Source organism: Zosterops lateralis (genome assembly GCF_965231275.1).
Source record: "Zosterops lateralis genome assembly, chromosome: 16".
Lineage (NCBI taxonomy): Eukaryota > Metazoa > Chordata > Aves > Passeriformes > Zosteropidae > Zosterops > Zosterops lateralis.
Window position 1 is genome coordinate 6,477,921 of NC_139776.1, and position 25,947 is coordinate 6,503,867.

Sequence of the window (25,947 nt, forward strand, 5' to 3'; positions counted from 1 at the left end):
GCACAGATGATTCAGCATCTCTATCACCAGAAAGTGACGGCAAGACTCCCTTGAGTGATGTCCTCTGGGAATTCTGGGCTCAACAGCACCTTGGCCTCCTTGGCAGTCAGTGGCATTGGCTTCCAAGGCAGCGAAAATGGAATGGGAGGTCAGGAGATCTTTGTTTGCTTTTTTCCCCTAGTGGGGTGTGTTTTCAAAGGCTGTAAATTCTGCAGATGTCACCAAGACTTTTGAGTCAGCGTGACACAGGCAGGACCTCACTGCCTGTGTGGGGTTAAGGTTCAGCAAAATCTGGTGACAGATGATGGAGCCATGGGAGAGGAACTGCCCTGACTGGAGAGGTTTTCTGCTGCCAGTGACGTGTGGCCTGTGCTGGGTCTCTGCAGGGACCTGCCCAGGCTGACAAGGGGTTGTGGCTGATGCTTTAACTCCCCTCCAAGTGCAGAAGGGCAGCAGGAGGTTCAAATTCCCCCAGCTCAGCATCTGCAGCCTGGATTTCACTTGCAATCTTGCAAAAGCCTTATAAATTTTTTAGAGCAGCCCCAAACGTCTGCTGAGTCGGCCAATCAGCTCCAGTGGATTAAGAAAACTTACTTTAAATTATTAACAGCACACAACCAGACACGAGGGTAGAGGTGGGAAAGGAGAAGAACTCGTTCCTCATTCCAGTGGATGTCACAAGAGCAGCCAGCACCAGGCTGGGGTTTGGCAGAGGTGTCCACTCACCCCTACAGGATGGTCCCATTGGTGGGATTTTCCCTTCTCCATCAGGAACCCCCACCAAGGCACCAGTGCCATGCTGGGCTCAGGGTGTGCTGCACGGTGGAGGTGATGTCCCTTTTGGAAACTGGGTGCAGGTTCACATCCAGCCCACACACACCTCCCTCTTCTCTCCTCCTCTCCCAGGCCCATTGGCTTCTCTCCTCTTGAAGAGCTGATCCCCACCTGCACAGCAGAGCCAGCCCTGAAGTTTTTTGACTTTCCTACAACATTCACCAGCTTTAAATTTCAGGATTTTTCCAGTAATTTTCCCTCCACCAGCTTTAAATTTCAGGAAATACAATCACATTTGCAAACTCTGGTCCTCAGAGAAATTACAATAAGCACTTTGCATCTCCCGAGGCTTTTCCTTTTGCTTTGGATGTGCTGCCTGCCTGCCAGGATCAGGGACGTGGGTCTGGATTTCCTCTGCTCGGCAGCTGTTCGGGAGGACTTTGTCCCTGTTTCCACGAGATGGCACCGATGAGGCTGCTGGGGGAAGCAGCCACCGCGACGCCTTCAGGGAGAACTGGGATGGAAAATGAGTCCAAAACAATAAAAGTTGCTATGAAAAAAAATTCCTCTGAGCTCTGGGTTGTGGCGTCCCAGCACACCTGGCCATGGCAGGGAGGAATTGGAGGAGAATTTGGTGTTTTAGAGTCCATCTCACCACCACAGGTCTGTCACCTGCCGTGGGTCACACATCCCCACCTGCTCTGACACAGTGCTGATGGTTCCAAAATTAGCTTGAGCTCACTGAAAGGTTTGCCAAAATCCACCCGTGGTCCAGTCCAGGGGGCTGTTGGGCTGTTTATCATTTTGGTAGATCAAAAATGGATCACAGAAAACTAAGGGCATCATTGCTTGTGTGGGGCCAGGCAGTGATTTGCACATAGTATTGATCCAATCCCAAAATACAGATCCTGTCCCAAAATACAGATCCACAGTAGATTCAAACCCAAAGTTTGGTTGGAGACAGGTTGTGGCTTCATTGATACTCTGTTGAGATGCCCAGAAATGCAGCACATTTTTCTTTCAGGAACCTCATGCTTTGAAGCGGGCTTAAATAACAATATTTCTGTTAATTCTGTTTCACTAAAAATCCTGACCCAAACCTCCCAAAATAGGGGATGCTGCTGCTGAGATCTCCCTTCAGGCACCAGCTCTTCTTTCTGCTCCTGCAGATCACCTGGGGTGCCAACCCACATTGAAATGAGGCTGAAAACTTGGCCCTGCTCTGAGCCATGAGCAAGTCTGAGTTAAATCCTCTGGGGTTTATATTTTTGCTGTTCTGCAGTTCCATCATTAATTACCTCACCACTTGTGCAGTGCTACCAGAGTATCTTTCACAGCTCCCCTGGCATATTTCTATGGAAACGAAGCCGTGTTTTTGTCAAGCCTGTTTTTGCTTTTAAAATAGCGAGAGAGGTGCAGACTTTGCTCCTGCTCTTCTCTGTCCCCCACCTGACCCCACGGTTGTCCCCACTCCTGCTGTGCCAGGGGATGGCATCCATGGGGCACCAGGGAGCTGGAGGTTCCTGAGCAGCATGGGAGGGATATTCCCACAGGAGTTCCTGTTGCTGCTGTTTTTAAGGATGCAGGAAGATCATGCACATGAGGATGTTCTCCTGCTTGGAAATACCCAGGAAGAGGCACAAAGCTGTCTCAGGGAAAATATACCTCGGGAGCTGGGAAATGCAGGAGGAGCTGGAAGATGAGATTAAACTATCAGTGGGAAAACAGCCTTCTCCTGTGGCTGTGCTGGGCCTGCAGGGATCCCCAGATCCCCTTCCAGTTTGTGTCCTGCCAAGGACACGGCACTTCAGAGAGCGCAGATACTACAAAGACCTTGGGAATCAAATTGATTTCTGTGGCTGAAGCTGGTGGATGTGGGGTGTGAGGAGAGGGGTGAGGAGCCTTGGTGGCCCGTGCAGTTTTGGGGATCTTGGCCCAGGGAGCCAGTCCGTGTCCATGGGCTGCCAGATGTGAACATGGGATGGGGAGAGTTTTGGGGGAGCAGGCAGGATGAGATCATGCAGAGCTCTCTGCAATTCAGCTCCATGTCAGCTCCTTGAGGCTCTGCCTGGGGACACTCAGCACTGCAGAGCATCAGATGTTAATTAGGATCATTAAGGGCTTTGTGACACAAACAGTAATGATTATCCTTGTGCCTCTGGAGCTCTCCTGGGAAGGGCCTCGAACGATGCTGCCCTTCACAGACGGTGTAGGGCCATCTGTTCCCAGCACTGTCTCCTCCTGAAAGCCAAGTCATGGGCACAGACAAGCTCAGGGTGCCCCAGCACGCTGTTAATGCCTCCTTCAGGGAGGAAATGTCCCTTGGAAAGATCCCTGGAATGAAGTAGTGGAAGCACAACTCTCACACCGCCTCCCTCTTTCCCCCTGCCCCATTGTACCACCTACTGCTCCTCCTCACACTTGGTGCTCCCACTCAGGCCCCCTCAGCTCCTGGCTGTTGCTTTTTGGTCAATCCCACCCACTCAGCAACCACAACCCTTTGGACTGGGACAGCTGCACTGGGTGGAGCTCTCCCAACTCCACTGTGATGGGAGTCAAGAAACTGCCCTGGGTGAAGACCATGAGTTTCGGGGCTTCTTGTGAGACCTGAGTCATGTCTGGGCTTCAGTCAGGAAGAAACATTCCCATTGTGTTTGGAAGGGGCTGGGGAATCCACCATGTGTGAGGCAGAGCAGCATGTGGGGAGAGAAGGCAGTCTCAATCACTGCTCCCAAAAATGATGGGGAATGACAAAGACCCAAAGTGATGCTACTCACCCTTACAGGAGACATGGGGTGCCCTATTTTCCTTTCTTTCAGTGGCATAACTGTAGGAGCTCAATTTTAGCCTATTTTGCATGAAAAAATATAATAAAAACCCTGGAAATTATTTTAGAGGCTTGAGCTGGTTAAGGAGAGCCTCAAAACTGCTGTGAGAGCTGTCTCTGCTTCAGGCTGGGGGAATCACCTTGGTCAAGGGGTGCAAGGTGAGGAAGGGCTGAGAGCTGGCTGATACCCTGAATATGGGCTCCCAACTGTCCTCCTTCCTCCTTATTTCCATCCCAGGCCCCCCTGTGCCCATCCCCACCATCTATTCTAAAAGAGACTACACAACCCCCAGCCAACCCAGCCCCTCTCAGTAACAGATGCACACACACACACAGAGCTCCACACCTTTTGGGTTGGTTGGTTTGTTTTGGTTTTGGTTTTTTTTGGGGGGGAGGGGTAGGGTTTGTCTGGTTTTGGTTTGTTTTTCTTTTTTTTTTTTTTTTTTTTTTTTTTTTTTTCCCACTGTGGATGTTGTACCAGTTTTATTGGTAAAATTAACATGAAGCCTCACAAACGCTGGAACATGCTTTTCCTTTTAAAGAATTTCCACTGGACCTTAATGGTGAGCATCCAGTCGTTGACATATAAACTCTTACAAGCTGATGTGCACACGTGCGCCCGGGGGAGACGGTGGCAGCGTCCTGGTGTCAGGGATGGTTTCTGCGCGATGCACGGGGAGCCCACGATTCATTTGCCAGCCTTCTGGGCCTTCTGGGCAGACTTGGTGACCTTCCCAGCCCCACCACTCTTCTTCTCCACATTCTTGATGACGCCCACGGCCACGGTCTGCCGCATGTCACGGACAGCGAAGCGGCCTGAGGGACAGAGGGAGGAGGAATGCCAGTGAGACACCGAGGCTGAGCTCTGCTGGGAGGGTGGTGGTGGGATCCACACTCCCCACTCATGGTGTTATCCCTGCACCTGGAGCAGGTTCCTACAGGGACCAGCCCTGAGCTATCAACCCTTGTTAGTCCTGATGCTTCCCTCTATTTAAATTACTGGTTTTTAAACTTAAACCCCAGCTTTTCTCTGCAAGCTCCCAGATGTGCAACATCAACCTGGTCTAGTGGAAAGTGTGTCTGCCCATGGGAGAGGGGTGGAACAAGGTGGCCTTTAATGTTCCTTCCAATCCAAACCACTTAAGCATGGCACTTCCCTGCATTAATAGCTGGCCTCCACTGAGCAAAATTCCCTTTCTTCTCTTGAGCAGTTGTTTTAGGGGAGAGAAGAGGAAACTGGAAAATATTTCTATGTTCAGAAATTATCAGGGTTTAGTAACCATAAAGGAAAGGCCTTGTTGCTCCCAGAGGGAAAACCCAGCCTTTGGAAACCCAGCTCAGCAGGACATGGGGGAGCACAGAAACATCCTCATCTCCCTCCCCATCTAGCTGGGAGAAGCTCAGCATGTCTGGTGTGAGCTCTGCACCCACAGAGCCCTCACGCTCCTCCTCAGGAGACCTCCAAAGAGCCGTTCCCTTACCAAGGGGTGGGTACTGGGAGAAGCTCTCCACACACATGGGCTTGCCAGGGATCATCTCCACGATGGCTGCATCACCCGACTTCAGGGACTTGGGGTTGTCCTCCAGCTTCTTGCCAGAGCGCCGGTCGATCTTCTCCTTCAGCTCGGCGAACTTGCAGGCGATATGTGCGGTGTGGCAGTCGATGACGGGCGAGTAGCCAGCACTGATCTGGCCAGGGTGGTTCAGGATGATCACCTGGGGGGACAGAGCAGTGTCACAGCCAGGCTGGGAGCTGGGGGACGGTGGCAAGGTAGGCAAGGTGGCGGCATCAGGAAGTTCTGCTCACCTGGGACGTGAACTGTGCCGCCTCCTGCGGCGGGTCCGACTTGCTGTCCCCGCAGACGTTCCCGCGGCGGATGTCCTTCACAGAGACGTTCTTCACGTTGAAGCCCACGTTGTCCCCAGGCAGGGCCTCGCTCAGGGCCTCGTGGTGCATCTCCACGGATTTCACCTCAGTGGTGATGTTCACAGGGGCAAAGGTGACCACCATGCCAGGCCGCAGGATTCCGGTCTCCACTCGGCCCACAGGGACTGTGCCAATCCCTGTGGAGACAAGGACAGAGTGCAGCAAAATTCAATCTGCTTCGTACATCCCATGGCCAGAACCTGGATTTAGCAAAAGCAAGATTTCTCCAGGGGTTGTCACCAAAGGACATGTTTTCTCCTTGCCCAAAACCCCCAAGTTTTCAGCAGATCAACACCAGGATCTTGAAAATAACTATGAGTCCATCCTTCCTACTGGAAGTTTTGTATAAAAGAAGTAACTCATAGTCAGAAAGTCCTGAGCAATCTGCATGCCCCAAAAGTTCTTCTCCTGGAGCAGCTGTGGCAACTCCTGCATGGAGGACTGGGACATCCCAGTATGTGTGCAACAACACTGTCCACATCCCTGATGGCCACACCACCAGCTGTGACAGAGAATCAGGGTGGCTCAGTAAATGACTGGGATCTTTTACACCCTCTGTCACCAGGAGACTTTGGGAAAAATCCCCTTTGGAGGCAGGTGAAGAATGATTGAGAGAAACAACATTGAAAAGAGACTGAAGAGGTTGGCTGGACCCATCTGCTCCTCCACATCCACCCTGCTGCCTCCACCTCCCCTCTTCCCATAGTGCCTCTGCTCCCCAAGGACCTGCTTCCCAGTAAAACCAGATCCCTTTGCCCCAGCTGAGCTAGGGGAGGACACAGGCCTGCTCACCACCTTTCACACCCACTGCAAACAACAGCAGCCTGCATTAAAAACCCAGCTAAAATCCCATGTTCAGCCCCTGCAGTACATGTGTCCTTGGAAAAGGGTGGGAAAGAGCTGGAAAAGGCTGTGCCTGCCTGATCCAGCAGCCAGGGAGTCAGCAGTGCTGACCACTTATGCCAGCAGGTCAGAGAGCTCACAGGGTATTTATAGCTGAGCAAAGTGTCCCCATCACCTCTGCAGAGGGAAGGGGACACGTGTCAGCCACAGTGCTCCCTACATGGCTGGCACAGCTCGGCAGGAGGAGGTGCTGATGATGGACACCAGCATTTGGGAAGCTTGGGCAGGTCACAGCCAAACCACCATGCACCAGCTTCAGTGGCCCTCCCTGCTGGTCTTGTCTCTCATCTGAGTCACAGAATGTTTTTTGCTGCCTCCAACTTGCCTGGCCAGCCATGACCTCTGGGACACACAAATCTGCAGGCATTTTGGCATCATGTGTTCCCTGGGGAGAGCTCACAAACCTACTGCTCCTCTCTGGTCCCTGGGCACCTTTGGGCATGAACACCTCCACCCCAGACAGCCCAGGCTCAAATGGGGTCTTTGCCTGAGAGCTACCACCCTTTTCTCCAACATTATCTCTGATTTGAAGAGTCAAATCCCTCCAGTTTCCCAACACCTGGAAATGCCATTCCCAAATTTCTGTGGAATGAAGACTCCAGTTAAGGCAGAGGAGTGTCAAAGCTCACCTCCAATCTTGTAGACATCCTGGAGGGGCAGGCGCAGGGGTTTGTCTGTGGGGCGGGTCGGGGGCAGGATGGTGTCCAGGGCCTCCAGCAGGGACACCCCGCTGGCGTTGCCTTCTTTGCGCTCCACCTTCCAGCCTTTGAACCAAGGCATCTGGGGAGAGAGCAGCACCAGAGAACCATAGAATCACAGGATGGGACCTTAAAGACCATCTTGTTCCACCCCTCTGCCATGGGCATGAACACCTTCCACGAGACCAGACTGCTCCAAGGCCCATCCAACCTGGCCTTGGACACTTCCAGCACACTGAGTGTGCCTGTCCTCAGCACCCAGAGCAAAACCCAGGGAGATGTCCCACCAGAACAACCTTCATAACCATGTCCTGGCTTTACCAGGGGGGTGGGGAGCTCCTTCCACTTCACCTTCCCTGCACCATCCCTGCAAAGGCTTATCTGCTCCCCTTTGCTCAGTCTCCTCTCTCTTCTAGAAATCAGCAAGACATCCATTAATGGAGAAAAAAGGATGGAAGTGGCTAAAACCAGCAAACTCACAGCCCCCACTTCCAACACCAACCCATGGGCACTGCAGCAGCTGCCTGGATCCTGCCCTCCAGGAATGTTGCCTCCAGCACAGGGATAACAGGGTCTGCAGCCAAGTGCCAGCTACAAAGTGCTCAACCTTCAGTCCTGGGGTCCAAGATTCTCCAAGGCCAGCCCCAGAGAGATGCTCTCCCCACACACTCCTAGGTCTGGATTCTAAACCCTGGCTTGGGAGGATGCTGGAAAACCAGCTGCCAAGAGACAGGATTGCTTTTCACAGATGTTCCCTTCTCCTGCCCTCTAAGTGGTGTTTGAAACTAAAAATTGCCCAGAAATGAGGCAGAGAGGGGTGGAAATGTGCTCAGGTACCATGGTTAAATGCAGGGAACTGCAGTGCTTTATTGGGGTGATGCTGCACATCTGGATGTTGTAGCAACACCTGGAGCTTGCTGGTACAAAAAATTTAGTCCTGGGTCTGAGACAACCCTGATACAACAAGCAGAGATCAGAGTCTGCATGGCCATTCTCCTGCCTCTGCACAGAGAGGGATAGACAGTATTTTCCCATTCCAATGTCAAATGCTTCCTATGTGTGTCCTGCATCCACCACACATTTTGTTGATGTGGCTTTTTCCCTTAGCACCAACACCAGTGGCACAGTGCAGTGGGCATGGGGGGCTGGGTGAAGCAAGACCCCCAAAGTGCCCCCAGCTCCACAGCCATCCCTGCAGGACGTGGTTGTGCCAAGTCTGGTTTCCTGTCCTGCAATCTGCACCAGCTTTGGGAAGAAGAGAGGGAAACACAGGATGCAGCCAGGGAACTCAGCTTGCATCCAAAGCATGCAGGTCAGCCCCCTTCAGAGCGTCACATCTGACACCACTTGTCTTTCTTGGTGGCAGTGGCAGGAGGAGCCTGGGGACACTTTTGCAGTGGGTTCTTCTCAGGGCATTGCAGCTCTCACCATGCAGCCAGACCCAGAGCCAGGCAACAGCTTGGCAAAGTGAAAACTCCATCCAGGCAGGGAGGGAGCCTTGTGTGATGTGCTGGATGACTCAGACCTTCCCCCACTCTGCTGTTGCATGGCCCAAATACCAGGCAGGGACCTGTGCCAGCAGCTGCCTGGTGGCCACCTGCCCACAGGCTCTGCTCTCGAGGATGGCGGCCACCAAGTGGCCACAGCTCCAGTCCCCCTGCCCCACACAGCTCTGGCACACAGGAGAATAACAACCTCTGCCCATGACACCTGGATGTCAGAGCCATCCCTCTCTCCAGGGGACTTCTGACATCCCAAGAATCAGGTAAAGGTGAACTTAGACACCTTCTGGGAACAAATCTTTGCTAAACCTCAGCATGGCTTCAAGGTGAAAAGCATCTGCAAAACCTGGTTTGTGCTGCCTCCTATGGCCATCCAAATAAAACCTCTGGCATGTATTCCCCAAATCTGTTCCTCAAAGAGCAATTCCTACTCCACCACTCCTATGGCAAAAGCAGGACCTGACCAAGTCCTGCAGACAGACAGGCTCCAGCTCCCCAAAATAACAGCTGAGCTCCAGCTCTTTTACACTCAAAGTTTATTTAACGGAGAAGTCACTTTTCCCTGATTTTGCCCAGCCCATGGGCACCTCAACACCTCCCCACACACACCCCAGTGTTGAGGCTGCAGACCCAGCCCCCACCTCCTGGCACCAGAGACTGGGTGTGTTTGGGTTGCAGCATCTGTGGGGTGAAAATATCCCAAACCACAGGGAATGGCCCCGTTCTGCCAGCTAGAGCTTCACAAAGCTGCCTCACAGAACACCCCACTCCCCAAAAAACTCTCAAATACCAAACTTTGATGGAAGCACAGCCCAGCTGTCATTTTTTGCAGTTGGCTTTGGGATTCTGCACAACAGGGACGTGGGCTGGAGTCTCCCACACAGAGCTGGTTCCAGCCTGACACACCACCACAACCTCCTTGTTCAGAGGCAACAGGAGCTGCAGGGACATCATGGCTCTAATCCCCCCTTTCTGATAAGTCCTCTGACAGACAGACAAGTCACTTGACTGCCTTGTGCTTCAGTGAAACCTGTCCAGAAATTGCAAGTGAAAATAATCAGAGCTTTTTCAGGCGAGGAAACAGAGAAGAGACATCTACACCAGGTTCCTGCTTAAGCTTTCCCAGAGGTGGTGCAATCTGAGGAGGAGGAGTCTGTCCCTCAACTCTCCCCAGCAGAGCTCATGCTGTTTCAGACCAGGGCAGGTTTTCTGCCCAATTCCCCAGCTCAGGCAGAACCCAAGCACCAGCTGCCTCCTTCAGGCAAAGGAGAGAGTTGTTTCATCCCCTGCCTTCTCTCAGGCAGCACATCACACTGGGAACCTGCCCTGAGACCCCCCTGGAGGAAGAGGGCCGCAGAGCCCCTCCTGCTCTGTGCCTCCCCTCTGCTGCCTATTTATAGGAGAATTATTCAGGATCATCTTCCCAGCCCAGCAGCTGCTGACATTTGGAGCCTGCCTGATTTGAGGCACCCAGGAACCACAGGGCAGGGCTTGGCATGGCTGTGGCTGACCTTTACCCCAGCTCTGCTCCTCAGGGAGCAGGAATCTCCTGAGCACCCCAATAATTCCTTCCTTCCAAGCCATTCCAATGAGCTTCCCTGAGCAAGGCAGGAGCTGTGTTTCATGACTGTGTGAGTTTGCATTGCAACACTCCTCTTTCTCAGGCCTCCCCTGACCTCCCTCAGTTGCTGCTGGACTCATGGATTGCCTCCCTCATCACAGAGCCCTGCCCTGATCCATAGGTGATGTCCTGAAGTCCCCCCAGGCATCAAATTTCCCGTTGGTTTCACAAGAGATTCCTGGGGTGTCTGGTCTGAGCAACTTGCTCAAGGTCACACAGAAGTCACCAGGAGAGCAGGGACCTTCCTCTGGCCAGAACTTTCCAGACATCATTTCTTTAAAAGACTAACCCTGAGGTAGCTTTTTCTCCAACATAACCAGGGTCAGAATAACAAGTGTTATGGGCAGCCTGTCTGCAAAAAATCTCAATCCCTCTTCAGCTCTTCCTTCTGTTGTATGGAATGATGGTATGGACCCACCCAGAGCACCCTGCCTTTGTCTCCCCATCATCCTCATCACAGTGGGAATAAACGAACTGGAAAAGGAGCAGCCTCAAATGGATGCTCTAGGGAACTGTGGTTTTGGCATGGGAAACCTGGTTGTCCTTGAAGAAAACATCACCTTTAGGAGTGAGATCCCAGTGCTGGGTTTGGAGGTTTGGCCACTGCAGTGACACAGCACATTGATGGGAAAGGGGACCTGAGACCCAGCACGAGGGAGCTCAGCTGCACTGTGGGAACTGCTCCAAGCCCAATCCCAGATTGTGTCATTCCCCTCAGAAAACAATGCCCTAAAAACACACCCGCTGCTCCTGCTGGGAGTGACAATTGCTGCTCTAATGTCACCGTGACTTCTGACAAGGTGAAAACCTCAAATCCTGGCCCAGAAGCAAAGCCAGACAGATCATCTCCTGAAGATGCTCATGTTTAGCTGCTGGGGTGCCTGGCCAGGGCACTGCACCCATGAAGAGTGAGCCCATTCATCCTGCCTGGAGCAAAACAGAGCTCCATGACACATCATCTGTGCTGCCTGCATGGACCTTGGTGCACAATGAGTGCATGAAATGTTTGCAGAGTTCAGAGTTCATCTCCAGCCCAGGTCAGGACCCTCAGGCTGGGGGGAAAAGTGTAACACAAGGCAGACTTACATTAGGAGAGGGCTCCAGCATGTTGTCTCCATGCCAGCCCGAGATGGGCACGAAGGGAACTGTGGCTGGGTTGTAGCCGATCTTCTTGATGTAGGCGCTGACCTCCTTGACAATCTCATCGTAGCGTTTCTCACTGTAGGGGGGCTCTGTGGAATCCATCTTGTTGATGCCCACGATGAGCTGCTTCACCCCCAGGGTGTAAGCCAGCAGGGCATGCTCACGGGTCTGCCCGTTCTTGGAGATGCCGGCTTCAAATTCACCCACACCGGCGGCGACGATCAGGACAGCACAGTCAGCCTGGGGGGAGAGAGCAAATGAATTGCTGCATGACCCTGGTGACACCCCTGAGGGCTTTGAGGGAGCCACAGATGACTCCCTGCCAGCTGCTACCCATAACCCTGCTGATCTATCTCCAAACTGACCCAGCTGTGCTAGTTCAGATTTGCCAACCCACATGGTTCTGCACTGTGGGTGGGAAAACAATGTGGATCCCTCCTGGATGCAGGACTCTGTCCAGGACCTCATCGTGATCATCTACAGACAAGGTTTTATTTAAAACCCTACTGAAGTCTTGCAAAGCAAAACCTTCCTGGGTGATGGGTGTGACTCCAGCCATGGAAACTGTTCCCCAGATTACTTTTGTACCAAAGCACAGCAGCAGAAGCTGCCTGGGTTTGGCAGAAAGCCATGCCCAGCCCAACTGGTACCTCAATGGAAATCTCACTGTAGTGGGGTTCATTCATGACCCATTAGTCCCAGGGAGATGCAGGAATGTCCCACAATCAATAAGAGGAAACCACCCTACTCTGGAAGGGTAGGTCATTGGGTTTGACAATATAATGTGAGACAAAAACAGCTATTTTGAGGAAAAAGAAAGAGAAAAGATCTGTGGAACCTCCTTTATCCAATAAAATCTAGCGGATTATTGGAAATTTTGTGTCTATCTCATTTGGCTGAGGCTAAAACAGTGTGGAGATGCCCTCAGACCAAGGCCTGTAGCTCACAGCTCCCAGGCAGGCCACATTCATCTCACCTTCTCATGTGGGTGGAAATGGGGTGGAGGAACCACCTCTCTGTGCCCAAAGACACCCTTTCTCCCAGACACCCAGGGAGGTGCAGGACCCCTGGTGCCCCCCAGTCTTGGGTGGACCCTGCTGAACACTCCTCAATGTTTGCTCTCTCCACTCCCCACCTCCAAAAGCACTCCAACAGCACCTGCACAACCCTGAGCTTGTGCACAAAGCCTCAGCCTCCCTCCTGGGCCCCATCTCTCACCTGGGAGGTCCCAGTGATCATGTTCTTGATGAAGTCCCTGTGGCCAGGGGCGTCAATGATGGTGATGTAGTACTTGGTGGTCTCGAACTTCCACAGCGAGATGTCGATGGTGATGCCACGCTCACGCTCGGCCTTCAGCTTGTCCAGCACCCAGGCGTATTTGAAGGACCCCTTCCCCATCTGCCCAACACAAGGAACAATGAGAAACCCAAGGCCACAGCACTGGTGATGGCCTCCCACCCTCCAGGGCACTTCCCAAGCTCACACAGGGTCACACCGCAAACATTTAAAGGTGAAATTCCCTAAATTCAGTGAGAGCAGTTGTCTATTTACTAAAAAATACAGGTGAAAGGAAATACTGTTCTCAACATGTCCCTCAACAGGATGCAGGAGAGGCTGGAAGAAGAGCCATGAAGTGAATTTGTGACTGGGGCTGTATGGGCAGGACCTGGAGGCAGCAATCCATGAGGCCTCCTCCATGAAACACCATGGTCCTGCACTGCTGTTGGGAAATCTTGTAGAGAAACATAGAAAGCTGCTCCTTGTCCCACTAAATGTCTCTGAGAGGATATTTATATACTTATCCCATTTCCTAATGCTAATGGAGTTATTGAAAAATGTCTGTTTATGAGATTTATTTTATTTCCCATGGGTTCACAGAGATGCACATAGGGATGTGGTCTAGTGGTGAGCTTGGCAGTGCTGGTTGGACTCGATGATCTTAGAGGGCTTTTCCAACCTAAATGATTCTCTGATTCTGAGATTTTAATCCATGACTCAGACCTGTGAGGCAGCTGGTTAGTGGGAAAGGGCACTGCTACATGAGTGAGCCCAAAACTGGCAGGGGTGGAATGGGTTAAAAGAAAATGAAATGAGAGATGGTTGCTACGAGCAGAATAGAAACGTGATTGATTTTTGCCACAGAGTGTGCAAATTCACAGGAAAAGCTTCTGTGAGCTGCAGCCAGACCAACTGTCGTTGCCAAATGGCCAAAATCTCAGCCAACATTGTAATGCAGGAAATCACGCTGGGGGAGATTAGCTCCAGTAAATCTTTCTGCCCTGTGATAAAGCACATTCCCTGGTAAAACCACGGTGGCACTTCCAAAGAGCCTTCTCCTTTGGGTAGGAGCCCTTTGACGTCACTGCACCACGGAGAGCTGGATTCCCCTCTAGAGTGGAGGTCATGCTCCCAGTCTGAGCTGGGATCCTGCCAAGGTGGAGATGGGGCAGGACAAGCCCACCCTGCTGACCATGCTGTGTGCTGGGGCAGTCAGGGGAGCCAGCCAAAGCAAGGGGTTAAAATGAGCTGCAGCCATCAGCTCTTGGCCTCAGATACAAGGAGGGTTTAAGGTAGAGAAAGGAATTTAGGTCATTTGCAGATGATTTAATGGTCTCCTATTGCTATGCAAGGTCAGAGCTGTGATACCCTGCTCCCATCCATCCATCCATCCATCCATCCATCCATCCATCCATCCATCCATCCATCCCTCTCTTCCCTGCAATCACAGTTTCTGCTGGCCCATTATCAATCACCATTCAGAGATAAGCTCTTCCCCATGGCAGGTACCAATAATCCAGAGATGAGCCTCCCCAGGAAAGAGAACACAGCATCACATCCAAACCTGCCCTGCCCACACCATGCCTGGGGGCTGGTCTGCTCCATCTCCCACACTCCAGCCCTGTTCCCAGCCAGCACAAGGAATTAATGATGACAGCCTGTTTCATAACAGCTGAGTGCTGCGATGACTTTGCAGCTTGCTCTGGAGGATTACGGGCAAAATCCTAAAGCCAGAGGCAAGATTTCCCCTCCTCAGAGGGGATGCCAGGTCGAGGAGGTGATGCCCCATCTCCGCTGGGAAGCTGTGAGCTCTCACTGGGATGGAAAAATCCAGAATCAAGTCTCTGCTCCTGAGCATCTTCCTGACATTGGATTTAGCAGGGGGTAGAGCAGGAGCTTGGAGGTTTTTAGAATCACAAAATGGGTTGGAAAAGACCTCAAAGATCATCTCATTCCAACCTCCCTGCCACGGACAGGGGCACCTTTTAACTAGATCAGGTGTCTCCAAATTCCATCCAACCTGGCCTTGAACACATCCAGGGATGGGGCCAGGTTAACCCTTTCCAGCACACACATCAAACTCTCCCTTCCCAGGGAACAGGAAGGAGTCGTCAGAGTGTGCTCATTTACTGCAGGCAACAGAGATACAGCAGGGCACAGTGCACTTGTGCGTTGCATTAATAATGAGCTCTTCTCGGGCAGGAGGTCAACCAGCACATCCCGCAGCCTTTCCCTCATCAGCAGCCTACTCCCTCCCTTCTGGATGGGGAAACTGAGGCACAGGGTAGACCCCTGGCTCTCCCATGGCAGCTGAGTGGGAATCAGCACCTTTTTGCCATCAGCCACGTCCACACACACAACCAGCTGCTCATCACGTGTGAGACCCCCCCAGAGCTCAGCATCACATGTAACGTGGAGACAAATGAGATCCTTTATTTAGCAGTTTCCCTCCTTTCACGGGGTGTATTCAGTTACCCAGAGCTGGTGTTGAAAAACCCAGGGTATTATCTAGCTCTGCACAATACCTTCCCTGTTCAGTGCCAGAAATAGCCTGAATTTCCCTGATCGAACCCCAGCGGAGGGACAGCTTTCTATTCGGAGGCTACAAATACTGATTATTTAATTTTTTTTAAAACAGAACAACTCTTCTTTCAGAGATACTGTTACCTCTGCCCTTGAATCAAAAGGGAAAAAAGGGAGAAATCCTCGCTCTTTTCTCTTAAATAAAATGACAGACCCTGGGTTTTTTTGTTGGCCTTTTGGGTGCACGCAGGCCTCCATTTCCTGTGAATGCCACCTAATGGAAGCAAACCCTTCCCCAGCCCTGCATCAGAAAATGGAGTCTGTAAGCTCAGTCAATAGGCTATTAATAGCAGCCTCCGGTGCCCGCAGATCCTGGCAAGTCAGTGAAAGTGTCTGTGCAATTAAAATCACTGCAACCACATCGATGATAACCTTATCATGCCTTATCTGATCTTAGAGGTAAAGGGGGGAATTTATGGAAGGATATCAGCAATCATTTTAAACCAGGGGAGAGGGATCATTTTGTATTAAGGAAGAAGCTCTTTGGCTTAAGGATGCAAAAAAAAAAAAAAAAGGGCTGAAAGTGAGGCAGGAAAATAAGGGATTTAGCTCAGATGCTATCGGCAAATAAAAAAGGTTAAGACAGACAGCAAAATGTGAAATCAAAAGTGGTAGCTCTGTAATTTTTCCTTTTTGTCATTGAAATGTGAGATCTTGACCAGCAAAAAATAAAAAAAAAAAAAAAAAAAAAAAAAAAAAAAAGGACGGGTATCTGCATTCCCAGAGCAATGACGACAAGCCATCTTCTTCTGAGTGACAGGAGCTGCCCCATGGATAACACAGCCAGGCTGTTCCCGGCTCACCCACTTCTCTAGAATTTACCATCATTAATTTCTCAGGACTCCCCATTGACATTTTTCTTCCCAAGACTGTTTTTTCATCTTTAATCTTGGGGTTTGCCACGTTAAAGGTATTGGGTGGTGTTTTGCTGTGCAACAGCTTCTAAATGGATACATGATAAAATTGTTATAAATGCCACCATTGCAAGGGTCACACTAAAGAATTTAACTTAAATATTCAGATTTCCAGCCAGTTTTCTGTATCATAGGCTGGCAATCACCCTTCACACCAGACCACCTGCCTGAGGAAAATGAGAATGAGTTTCTTCAACTGGATCTAATGAGTGGTCCAGCTGATGCTGCACCTTGTCCCCAGCAGGCACTAGAAACTGATGCTGCAGGGTGAAATTCAGGCAGCCCTGACCTATGCAGTGAGGGATTATCAGGTTTTCCCCCTCATGCACCATATTTAGAAGGAATTTCATGCCTTGAAGCACCACGGTTTGTGGCTTTTCCAGAATCCTAGTGATTCCTGCTGGTTCCCTAAGCCATCCTGCAGACCTCGCCGTGCCCTGCCCTCATTACAGCGGCAGCTCCGGAAAAGAGGGTGGCGAGCGCCCAAATGGCCTATTTTCCCAAGGCCACAGAAGTCGGGAAGACCCAGGGGTGCAGAGGGAGAGAAAAATAGATGGGAACAAAGGGAGAAATAGAAGGTAAGAGAAGGGCAGCACCAGCAGAAGGGGAATGTTGCCTGCGGGGTGGGGGCAGGCGGAGGGGCGGGCTCCTCACCTCGGCAGCCTCCTTCTCAAATTTCTCAATGGTCCGTTTGTCGATGCCCCCGCATTTGTAGATGAGGTGCCCGGTGGTGGTGGATTTCCCAGAGTCCACATGCCCGATGACGACGATGTTGATGTGCGTCTTCTCCTTCCCCATCCTGCGGGCTGCGCGGGGCTGGCCGGGGCGGGCGGCGCTGGGGAGGGCGGTGGGAACGCGGCTGCCTTTTGGGGGAGGCTGCGGGGGAAAGAGAAGAGCGCGTCAAAAAAAAAAAGAGCCCCCCTTGTGCCAACTCCCTCCCAGCCCTTGGGGAAAGGCTGTCCTCCCCTCGCCCCACCTTCCCGCTGGACCACGCGCCCGGGGGGGCCCGGCCTCGTCTGGCAGCTCTGTGCGCTCTGGGTCGGAGCCAGCTGCCCCCGGAGGAGGCCGGCAGGGCTATTTCGGGCTGCCACGTCCGGCCTCCAGGTCTCGGCGAGGTGCCGTGTTTTTCGGCATCCTGCCCTCCACCGCCCTCGCGGAGACCCCCAGTTCCCAGCGCTACGTCATCGATGCTTCGAAGGTGCCCTTCCTCCTCCCTGGAAAACCTTCCCGCCGCCTTCTCGCTCTTTCCAAACCCGAGGGCATCTCCTCCGTGGCGTGGGTGCCCTGGGAGGGGCCGAGGGTGCCCCCAGCACTCCCCAGCCGGGCACAGTTCAGGTGACAACAGAGTGTCTGCAAAATGGGGTGGGACAAAAATAGCCCTCGCCTGCTCCCCAAACAGGGCTGCGACCAGCCCAGGGCTCCTCTGAGCCCGCACCCGGGGGGTTTATTATATTTTGCTGCCATGAAACTGGATGGAAGAGAGGGAGGAGGCTGAAAACGCGAAGGGGAATATCCGGGGAGCTGTCCTGGCATCTCCCGGCGTTGCCATGGCTCTGCAGCTGCACACAAACCGGGCACAATTAGGAGCTTTAATCTGACGTCTAATAAAATCCAATTTCACCAATCTGCCCGTAGAAGTAAAGGAGGTCAGGAGGAGTTTGCCGCTCTAATAGCGAGTCAGTCATGCGGGTGATAACGTTCCCAGCCAGAAGGTTCCCTGGGCAGCGGGAGCGGCGGCTGTCCTGTCCCCCCTGCCCTTGAGCCCAGCCTGCCCGGATCTGGCCATTTTGCGGCTCCACTGAGATGCTCGGTCCCGGAGCTGCCAGCCCTGGGTGCGGGTCCCTCTCTCCCCTGCAGACCCCTGGCACACGGGGGGAGATGCAGGATCGCTTTGGGAATTGGGGGATTTTTTTTTTTTTTTTTTTTTTTTTTTTTTTTTTTTTTTTTTTTTATAATATTCCTTCCCCAAGGAGCTCAAGGCATCCTTGCCCATGGCAGGGGGGTTGGAACGAAATGATCTTTAAGGTCCTTCCAAGCCAAATCATTCGAGGATTTTGTGACTCTAAAGGCAGAGTGGGGGGAGGGGAGGGGGGAGCTGGGGGGATTATCAGGTTTTCCTCCTCATGCACAACGTTCAGGAGGATTTTCACGTCCTGAAGCACCGCGGCTTGCGTGTTATTTCCCACCTGCGGGAAGACGCACCTGCGGGATGCAGGAACGGTGCAGCCCCATCCTTCCCCTCCTCGGGGTATCCCCCACCGCAGGGGCTGACAGCAGCACCCACACACGGGGGGGTGACACTGCTGTCCCCTGGGGCAGGACACCCCCCTCCCTCCCTCCCCCGCATCCCGCTTGTCCCCCCCATCCCGCCGGGGTCCCGCAGCTCTTACCGGGGCGGCGGTCGGGGCGGCCAGAGGCTGCCGGCTTGGGCTCCGCCGGCTTTATCTCCGCGGGAGGGGCCCACCTATCGACGGCGGCAGCGCAATGCAGCGGCCCCCCCGCACTACGGCAATGCGGTACCGGGCGGGGGAGGAGGAGGAGGAGGCGCGGGGGGGACGGGGGGAGGAGGAGGAGGACGAGGAGGAGGAGGAGGAGAAGGAGGGAGAGGCGGGAGAGACGGGAGAGACAGGGGACTGGGAGGGAATGTGTAAAGGATGGGAAGGAGGTGGAAGGATGGGAGATAAAGGGATGGGAGGAAGATAGAGGGATGGGGAAAATGGAGAGGTGTGGAGAGATGGAGGGGGGGGGGGAGATGGAGGGATGGGAAGGTGGAAGGCTGGAAGGCTGAAGTCAGGAGACAGCAAGATGGTAGATGGAGAGATGGGAGGAAGGTGGGAGGGTAAAAGATGGAGAGACAGGAGACCTGGAAGATGAAGGCATGAAAAGGATGTGGAGAGGCTGGAAGCAGAAGGATGGAAGGATGGGGAAAATGGAGGAGAAATGGAGAGGCAGAGGGGTGGAAAATGAAGGGATGGGAAGATGGAGAACGGGAAGACTGAAATCAGAGGGAAACAGCAAGATGGAAGATAGAGGAATGGGGCAAAGATGGGAGCATAAAAGATGGAGAAACAGGAGAGATGGAAGATGAAGCCATGAGAAGGAGATGAAGGGATGGAGGAGATGGAGAGACTAGAGACAGAAAGATGGGAGGAAGACAGGTAGATGGAGGGAAGGGCTTTTTGGAAAATGATGGAAGTGCTGGCCCAGGGGGACTTGGACTCCCTGTGGTTTGGAGAGGGCCACCAAGTCCCATGTCCCTCGAAGGGCTGTGCCCCCCCAGGGGCTGGGAGGAGAGGGGGCCCTGCAGGGCACAAACACGACCTGGGCAGACCCTGGGGCACTGCCCCACATCTCTGCCTCACTGGGAGTGCATCAGTCTGGGAGCAAGTGACAAAGCAAGGGACAAACAGAACAAAACAGATTTCTGCACCTGCAGCACAGATGGGGGCTGCTCAAGAATTTGTGACTTAACAACATCATCTCATTTTTAACAGGAAGTGGGGTTCAAGTCCTAGGAGGAGAAGGAAACCATAAGTAATTTTCTTCAGTAATATAACGACATTTTCTTTGCATAAAAAATGGTATGTAGTGGTCAGAATATTTATGTCTGTGTCAACTGTGCATTTCCAAGGCCAATCCAAAATTTTCTGTGTCCCAAAGCCAAATATAGGTCAAAAGAAAGCTAATTTTGAATGAAGCTATGAAATAACCCAGAACAATTTTATGGCCCAGACCATCCTTCCCATGAATTCAACAGCTAAATTAGATACCCTTATGAAGATACTCTTACCTTCCTAGACTAATGGTTAAAAACTTACTCATCATGTGGATAAAAATGTTCCTAATTTCTCATTAGTTCTAAAAGGGAGGCCTTTTAAAATGAATATTACAGCTCACTGGTATTTTCTTAGAAATATGATAGTCAAGCTATCTTTTGTTTTTATGAAGCATTCCTTGCACAACATAAAATGCACTGAGTGCCAGGAAAAATAAAGAGAAACTTCCAAGGAGAGGGCTCTAAGAGGATTTAAAAAGATTACCCCAGCCTTGTTTTGGGACTGGGGTAGAAGCTTTACCACAAGTCTGGATGGGCTGGAGATGGACAGCAAGTGTGATAATGTGGAGGAAGGAGAGGCTTACAAATCCCTTATTCTTCCTATCCATATTTTAGTGCTTTGCCCTTTTTTTCCACAAGGGCTGAGGCAGCCTGGGAACTGCCCTCAACAGGGCAATGGCTGAGTTTAATAATGAAGATGAGGATGGAGTAAATCCTGGTCACCTCTGCCAGGTGAGCATGGGATGGGCCTCTCCTGACTCCTTTCCTTCTCCAGTAAAAGAAATTTTAGTTTCCACCCCTTTTCCCAGGCAGGAAGAGGGGAACTGGGCAGTGCCCTGTTCTGCACTGAAATAGAGCCTGACAGCCCATCAGCCTATAAATAGTCCAGGACCTGAGCAGGAGAGAGGGCTGTCAGACCTGGCTAATCCCAGCTCCCTTAAGCCACTTTACCCCAGCCTGGAGAGGCTTAAAGCCACAGCTGTGTGCCCAGGTTTGCCTGGCACCCGGGGCAAAGGGCTTCACTGCACACATGTGGTTCTGGGGACCATCAAGCTCAACTGCCAAGCCTGAGCGAAATAATTTTCCTTCATAAAAATCGGTGTAAATTTGCCCTTAAATGTTCAGCTGTGTAAAACAACAGAGACCCAAGCAAGTGAAATCCGAGGGTGGCTGAAATTTAGAGCCTCTTCTCCCTCCATCTGGTGTCAGATCCACATCCCTGCTGAAACAATTCCTCTACATCATATTGAGCCTTGATTCACCCTCCCCATGAGCCATCACCAAAGGATTTAGGGGGACTCAAGAAAACAGAAACCCCTTTTCCCCAGAAGGGATGGGCAGGCTGCACACAAACATGGCAGGGACCTCTTACTCCTTTCGCCATCATCACCTCCACCCCATCTTGCCCCACAGCCCCTGGATTGACATTTGGTCCTTTACGCTATGCTAAAATTGCCATTTGCCCAGATATAACAACAGGAATTTATTTTTTTTCCACCAAGAGGCCTGCACAGTGTGACTGGGAGAGGGAATAATCCGCAGTGCTGGTAATTTGTATGGATCTGGGATGTGAACACCCCAGGCTGCCTGCCTGGATTTGCCTGGCTCTGGGGGTGTTTCTGCCTGGGAGTGTTCAGCTCACTGAGCAATTGTGTGTTTGTGGGTATAAAATGCAGCAGGTCTCATCTGAAGGAAGGGGCTTGGGCAGGAGAGAGGGCAGCCACAAGGAATGCCAGCCTGGATGTCGTTCCAGAAGCTCTGCTCTCACAAGGGAGAACTTGGGGCTGGACAGAGGAATGGCTGTAAATTGCTATTTTCTTTCTGTGCAAAGAAATAGAGTCCTCGAAAGGAAGAAGTGCAGCCTGGCCTCATACAAGAGCCATTGGAAAAGCAGAGCAAAGGGGGGTAGGGCAGTGGTTGTCCTCCAAAGGGCAGTTTGTGGGCAGAGTGGAGGCTGTTGGGTTTCCTTCTGCTCATGTTCAGGCTTTCAGCTCCTTCCACACCAGCTTTGGAGGCTTTGCCAAGGCTTTGCACTCTGATATTTCAGCATTTACCATCTGCTGGGAGTGAAAAAGCTCAAAACACCAAGGCACTGACCATCCTCTGCTTGTGTTCACATCGTGCATCCCGTGGCAATCCAGGCTGCTGGTGCACACAAAACAGGCATTCCCATTGCAGCTAAACCCCAGATTAACTGGTGTTAAAACAGGATGGGATTCCCTGCTGTACATCCCAGGGCTTTCTAGAGCATGTTTAGCTGGGGCTGGCTCTGAGGTCAAACTTTCCAGGTCCTGTGTTTACATGCCATGACCCTCCAATGTGTTTGCCTGGCAACACTCCTGGCCCAAGGCACCAAATAGGGAGAGTTCATAAGATTATAGAATCCCAGACTGGTTTGGGTTGGAAGGGATCCTAAACATCATCTCATTCCAACCCCACTGCCATAGGGAGGGACACTTTCCACTAGACCAGTTTGTTCAAAGCCTCATCAAACTGGCCTTGAACACTTCAAGGGATGGGGCAGATTTCATGGACTTTTAACATGAGCAGGTTTTTCAGCTTATGTTCATGTTGTAGACCTGGAGAGGAGAGATAAAGACAGGATTTATGGGACAGAAAGGCAGAGGAAGGAGGAGAAGGGGAGTATTTTGAGATCCTGCACTCAGCGCATGGTGCTGATACCTTTAAATTGGAGCCAGAGATTTAAAAATAAACTTTGGAAGTGATAACAAGACATCCAAGTCCTCCAGCCACTTGGCCAGCTGGGGATGGAGTCTGGTGTCATCTCTGATGGGACAGCAGAGTACCTAGTGCAGGGTGGGCTGTTCCTTAGGACCCCCATTGTGCTCACACCACTGGGACCTGCCCAGTGGGGTTCAGTCACAGCCACTGGGGGTCCAAGGTGATCTGAGGTAGCAGTGCTGGAGAGACAATGCCTAAAGGCCTTGAAAACTGTCCCCATCTATCCTGGGTGTCAGTGGTAGCACACAGCTCCAGGGGATGCTCTTCCAGGAACCCCTTTTCCACCAAATTATCTGAGTTATGGGGTTGAGGCTGTGGAGGATAAAACCGCTCAGCCTGAGCCGCTGTCCATCTGGGAAGCAGCCAGCATGAACATTTCCATGCCTTGAAATATCTTTTAGCACCAGGGAAGGAGACAAACACCATTTCATCCACATCTCATCAGGGACACAGTGACATTTCTGGCGCCTGGCTGCAGCATCTGTGGGGGCTGCGAGATGCTGATCCCTTAAATCTCCCTGTGAGCTGAGGATGGGGCAGAGCCCAATCTAGGTCAGGCCCAAATGAGATGAGGCACCTCTGCCCTGTGGTTTAGTGCTGTTTGCAGGATGCTGGGCCATTCTGGCTTTTCAGCAATGATGTCTGGTGCTGTGTGAAGCTACACCAGATTGAAGTGTTTGCTTTGGCAGCTGTGCACATCTCCCAGTTAGGAAAAGCCTGATTAATCCCAGGGATGGCTTTTCCTATCAAACCACAGCCACTGAGTGAAAAGAGCCTTGGCTGCCCTCATCTTCTGATGGCTTTAATGGAAATGTTAAAGGAGATACCTGGATAACAGCATAAGCTTTGGATGCATCCAGAGGTGAAAAGAGGATCAGGGAACTTAATGAGAATTTTTTTTTTTTTTTTTTTTTTTTTTTTTTTTTTTTTTTTTTTGCTGAACCAACCCCCATCAAAGCCTTAGGGTTTATATTGGTGAATAATTTGTTTTCATGTGGTGGTAGTGACTGGTAGTGGCATTTCCCCTGATCCCACAAAGGAGCTGCTGGTGTAGGAGTTTTCTGCAGACGTGGATCCTGCTCAGTGTTGCTGCTGGTTTCTGCAAGATGATTTTCCAGTTTTTAGAGAGGAACAGATGAACCAAAAGTCAGGAACTTGTGGAACCAAGTTCAGCACAAGCCTCTGGATTATAGCAAGCAGCTGTCATCTCTCTTCACTGGCTTTTCCAAATTGGAGACATCCCTTTTGCACAAGCAAATCAGACAGTTTGTGACTCTCTGTCTAACTGTCTCCACAATGTGAGTGTTTTCAGCTCAGACTCAGAATTCTGGGGGTCCTGATGTCAATTCCCTGTGCCCTTTGGGAAACTGGACTGCAGGTGAGGACAGCAGAGCTGCTCCCATCCCCATGGGGACAGTGATCCATGCCCTGATCTGACTCTGGTTTATTCTCCTGCCAAGGTGGCACTTGGATCACTGCTGCACATGTCCCAGAAAGGCAGAGCACCATTTTCCAGGTAAAATATGCTGCTCAAGCACTGTGCTTATGGAGAGTGTTTCCCTGAATTTCCAGTACATTTCCTATTTAAACCCGTATAAGCAGGGGAAGATGTCCAGACATTTCTATCAGGCCACAACCTGAGCACGGGCTTGGTGTCACAGCCGCTCTGCTCTGACCAGAGATGGCCCTAATGTGGCACCTGGGATGAGTATTTTGGGTCTTTATTATCCATAGGTGGCAGCAGCTGCCTGTGCCGGGCGGACTCTGCCCTAATCCCAAACCTGGCAATGAGTAACAGCCGGGAAAAGGCAGGGGAGGAGGAGGAGGAGGAGCCAGAGAGGGAGGAGGGAAGAAGGACAAGCCTGAACACGGGTCCTGCCCGCTCCCGCCTCTGCAGCAAGAGGTCCTCAGCAGAGGGAGAATTCGGGAAACGCCTCGGTGGGGCAGGATCAGGTTTTATAGCGCTGTAGAGAGCTCCAGTCTGTGTTACTGAGCAGGCTGCCCAGAGAAGCTGTGGCTGCCCCATCCCTGGAAGTGTCCAAGGCCAGGTTGGATGGGGCTTGGAGTAACACGGGATAGTGGAAGGTGTCCCTGCCCATGGCAGGGAGTTGGAATGAGAGGAGCTTTAAAGTCCCTTCCAAGCCAAACCATTTTGTGATTCTACTGCTGTGCCAGGATTAAATGCTGCTTTCTAACCCAGGAAGAAAATTGCTGCATACTCTGGTGGGGAAGGGGCCACTGGGCAACATTTTCTTGACCAAATTCCTGAAGCATTAGGATGTCACATCCCTAGAAGGACTCTGGAAGCAGCATGAAGCCCTTGGGGTGCCCCAAACACCCACTGATGGCCCACGAGTGCTGGAGTGCTGTGGAGTCCAGGGGCAGCAGCTCCTTCAGCTCTGCAGCTTTTGCTGGCTTCCAGAAATTTCTGCCAAGTTCCAAATGACACAAAAGGCTCTTCCTCAACAGCCCACACAAATGGCAGATAACAAAGGCCAGTTGCCAGAAGCTAAAAGCCAGATTAAAAAAAAAAAAAAAAAGGAAATCATAGAAACCTTGCTGAAAAGCAAACTGGAGAGACTTGCAGTCCTAGGCTCCAGCCCAGGGGCTGTAATGAGAAGAAACCAAAGAGAAAAAAATCTATCCAAATCTTGTAATCTGCTCACTTTAAAACTACCATTTCTTGATCAATATAAATGAAATGTATCTTCCTTTTTCAACACACCTGAGACGAACAGGCTTTGTCCTGGGAAACCAGACTGGCTGCTCCGTCAATCTCCCCTGGCTGTTCTGTCCTACCCGTGCTGCTCCTGCTGCATCCTTAAGGCAAAATGGAATTGATTTTGAGAGGAAAAGCAGAACGAGGCACGATTTGCTGGAGATTAATCCCCTCGAAGCAGCAAAGCCCCAGTTCACCCCTCTTGGCTGTGGGTGCAGCATCACAGCCCCAGTATTATCTGCTTAATGAGGTGATCCTTTAAAAGCAGCCCCAAATGTGGGTGTAAGTGGTGTCAGTGCACAAAGGGACTGGGGCAGGTTTGTTCATTTCTGCTCTATCATTAATTAAAGCAATTAGCCTGCTCAGGCTCGGTGGGGTGCACAGCCATGCTGTACCTGATGGGGAGGATATAATCCATTATGGGATATAATCATTATATCGATGCACTCTAATTGCTCTGTACGTTATTAGGGGGATGGAGCTTGCAGGAATACATCTTTGGGGAGTTGAGGAGGAGATGGCACAGGCTATGCTAAAGCAAAAGTGACTTTTCATGTCTGAAGCATTGAATTTTTAGCCTTCTATCCTTCTGAATCCAGCAGATTCTCTCAAGCCTGTATCCTGGGACTCTCTGTGCTGTGTAGCCCAGCAGGGCTGGGGGCAAACGGGCTGGGAGTATCAGGACCCTGAAATCAAACCAGTGATCAAACCCAGTCAGGCAGCACAAAAACAAAGCCTTATGCTGGGCATGAAAACAACC

At 51.6% G+C, this 25,947-nt stretch overlaps 1 protein-coding gene across 1 annotated transcript; it reads right to left on the reverse strand.

The window, feature by feature from the left end:
- Positions 1-4,069: 4,069 nt before the first annotated feature.
- Positions 4,070-17,045, reverse strand: EEF1A2 (eukaryotic translation elongation factor 1 alpha 2). Its single transcript, XM_083873322.1, has 7 exons — positions 16,825-17,045; positions 12,614-12,793; positions 11,339-11,635; positions 7,061-7,211; positions 5,409-5,665; positions 5,083-5,317; positions 4,070-4,417 (listed from the first exon to the last, which is right to left on the reverse strand). The coding sequence occupies exons 1-7, from the start codon at positions 16,966-16,968 to the stop codon at positions 4,290-4,292; spliced, it is 1,392 nt and encodes a 463-aa protein (XP_083729448.1). The 5' UTR covers positions 16,969-17,045; the 3' UTR covers positions 4,070-4,289.
- Between the last annotated feature and the right edge of the window lie 8,902 nt (positions 17,046-25,947).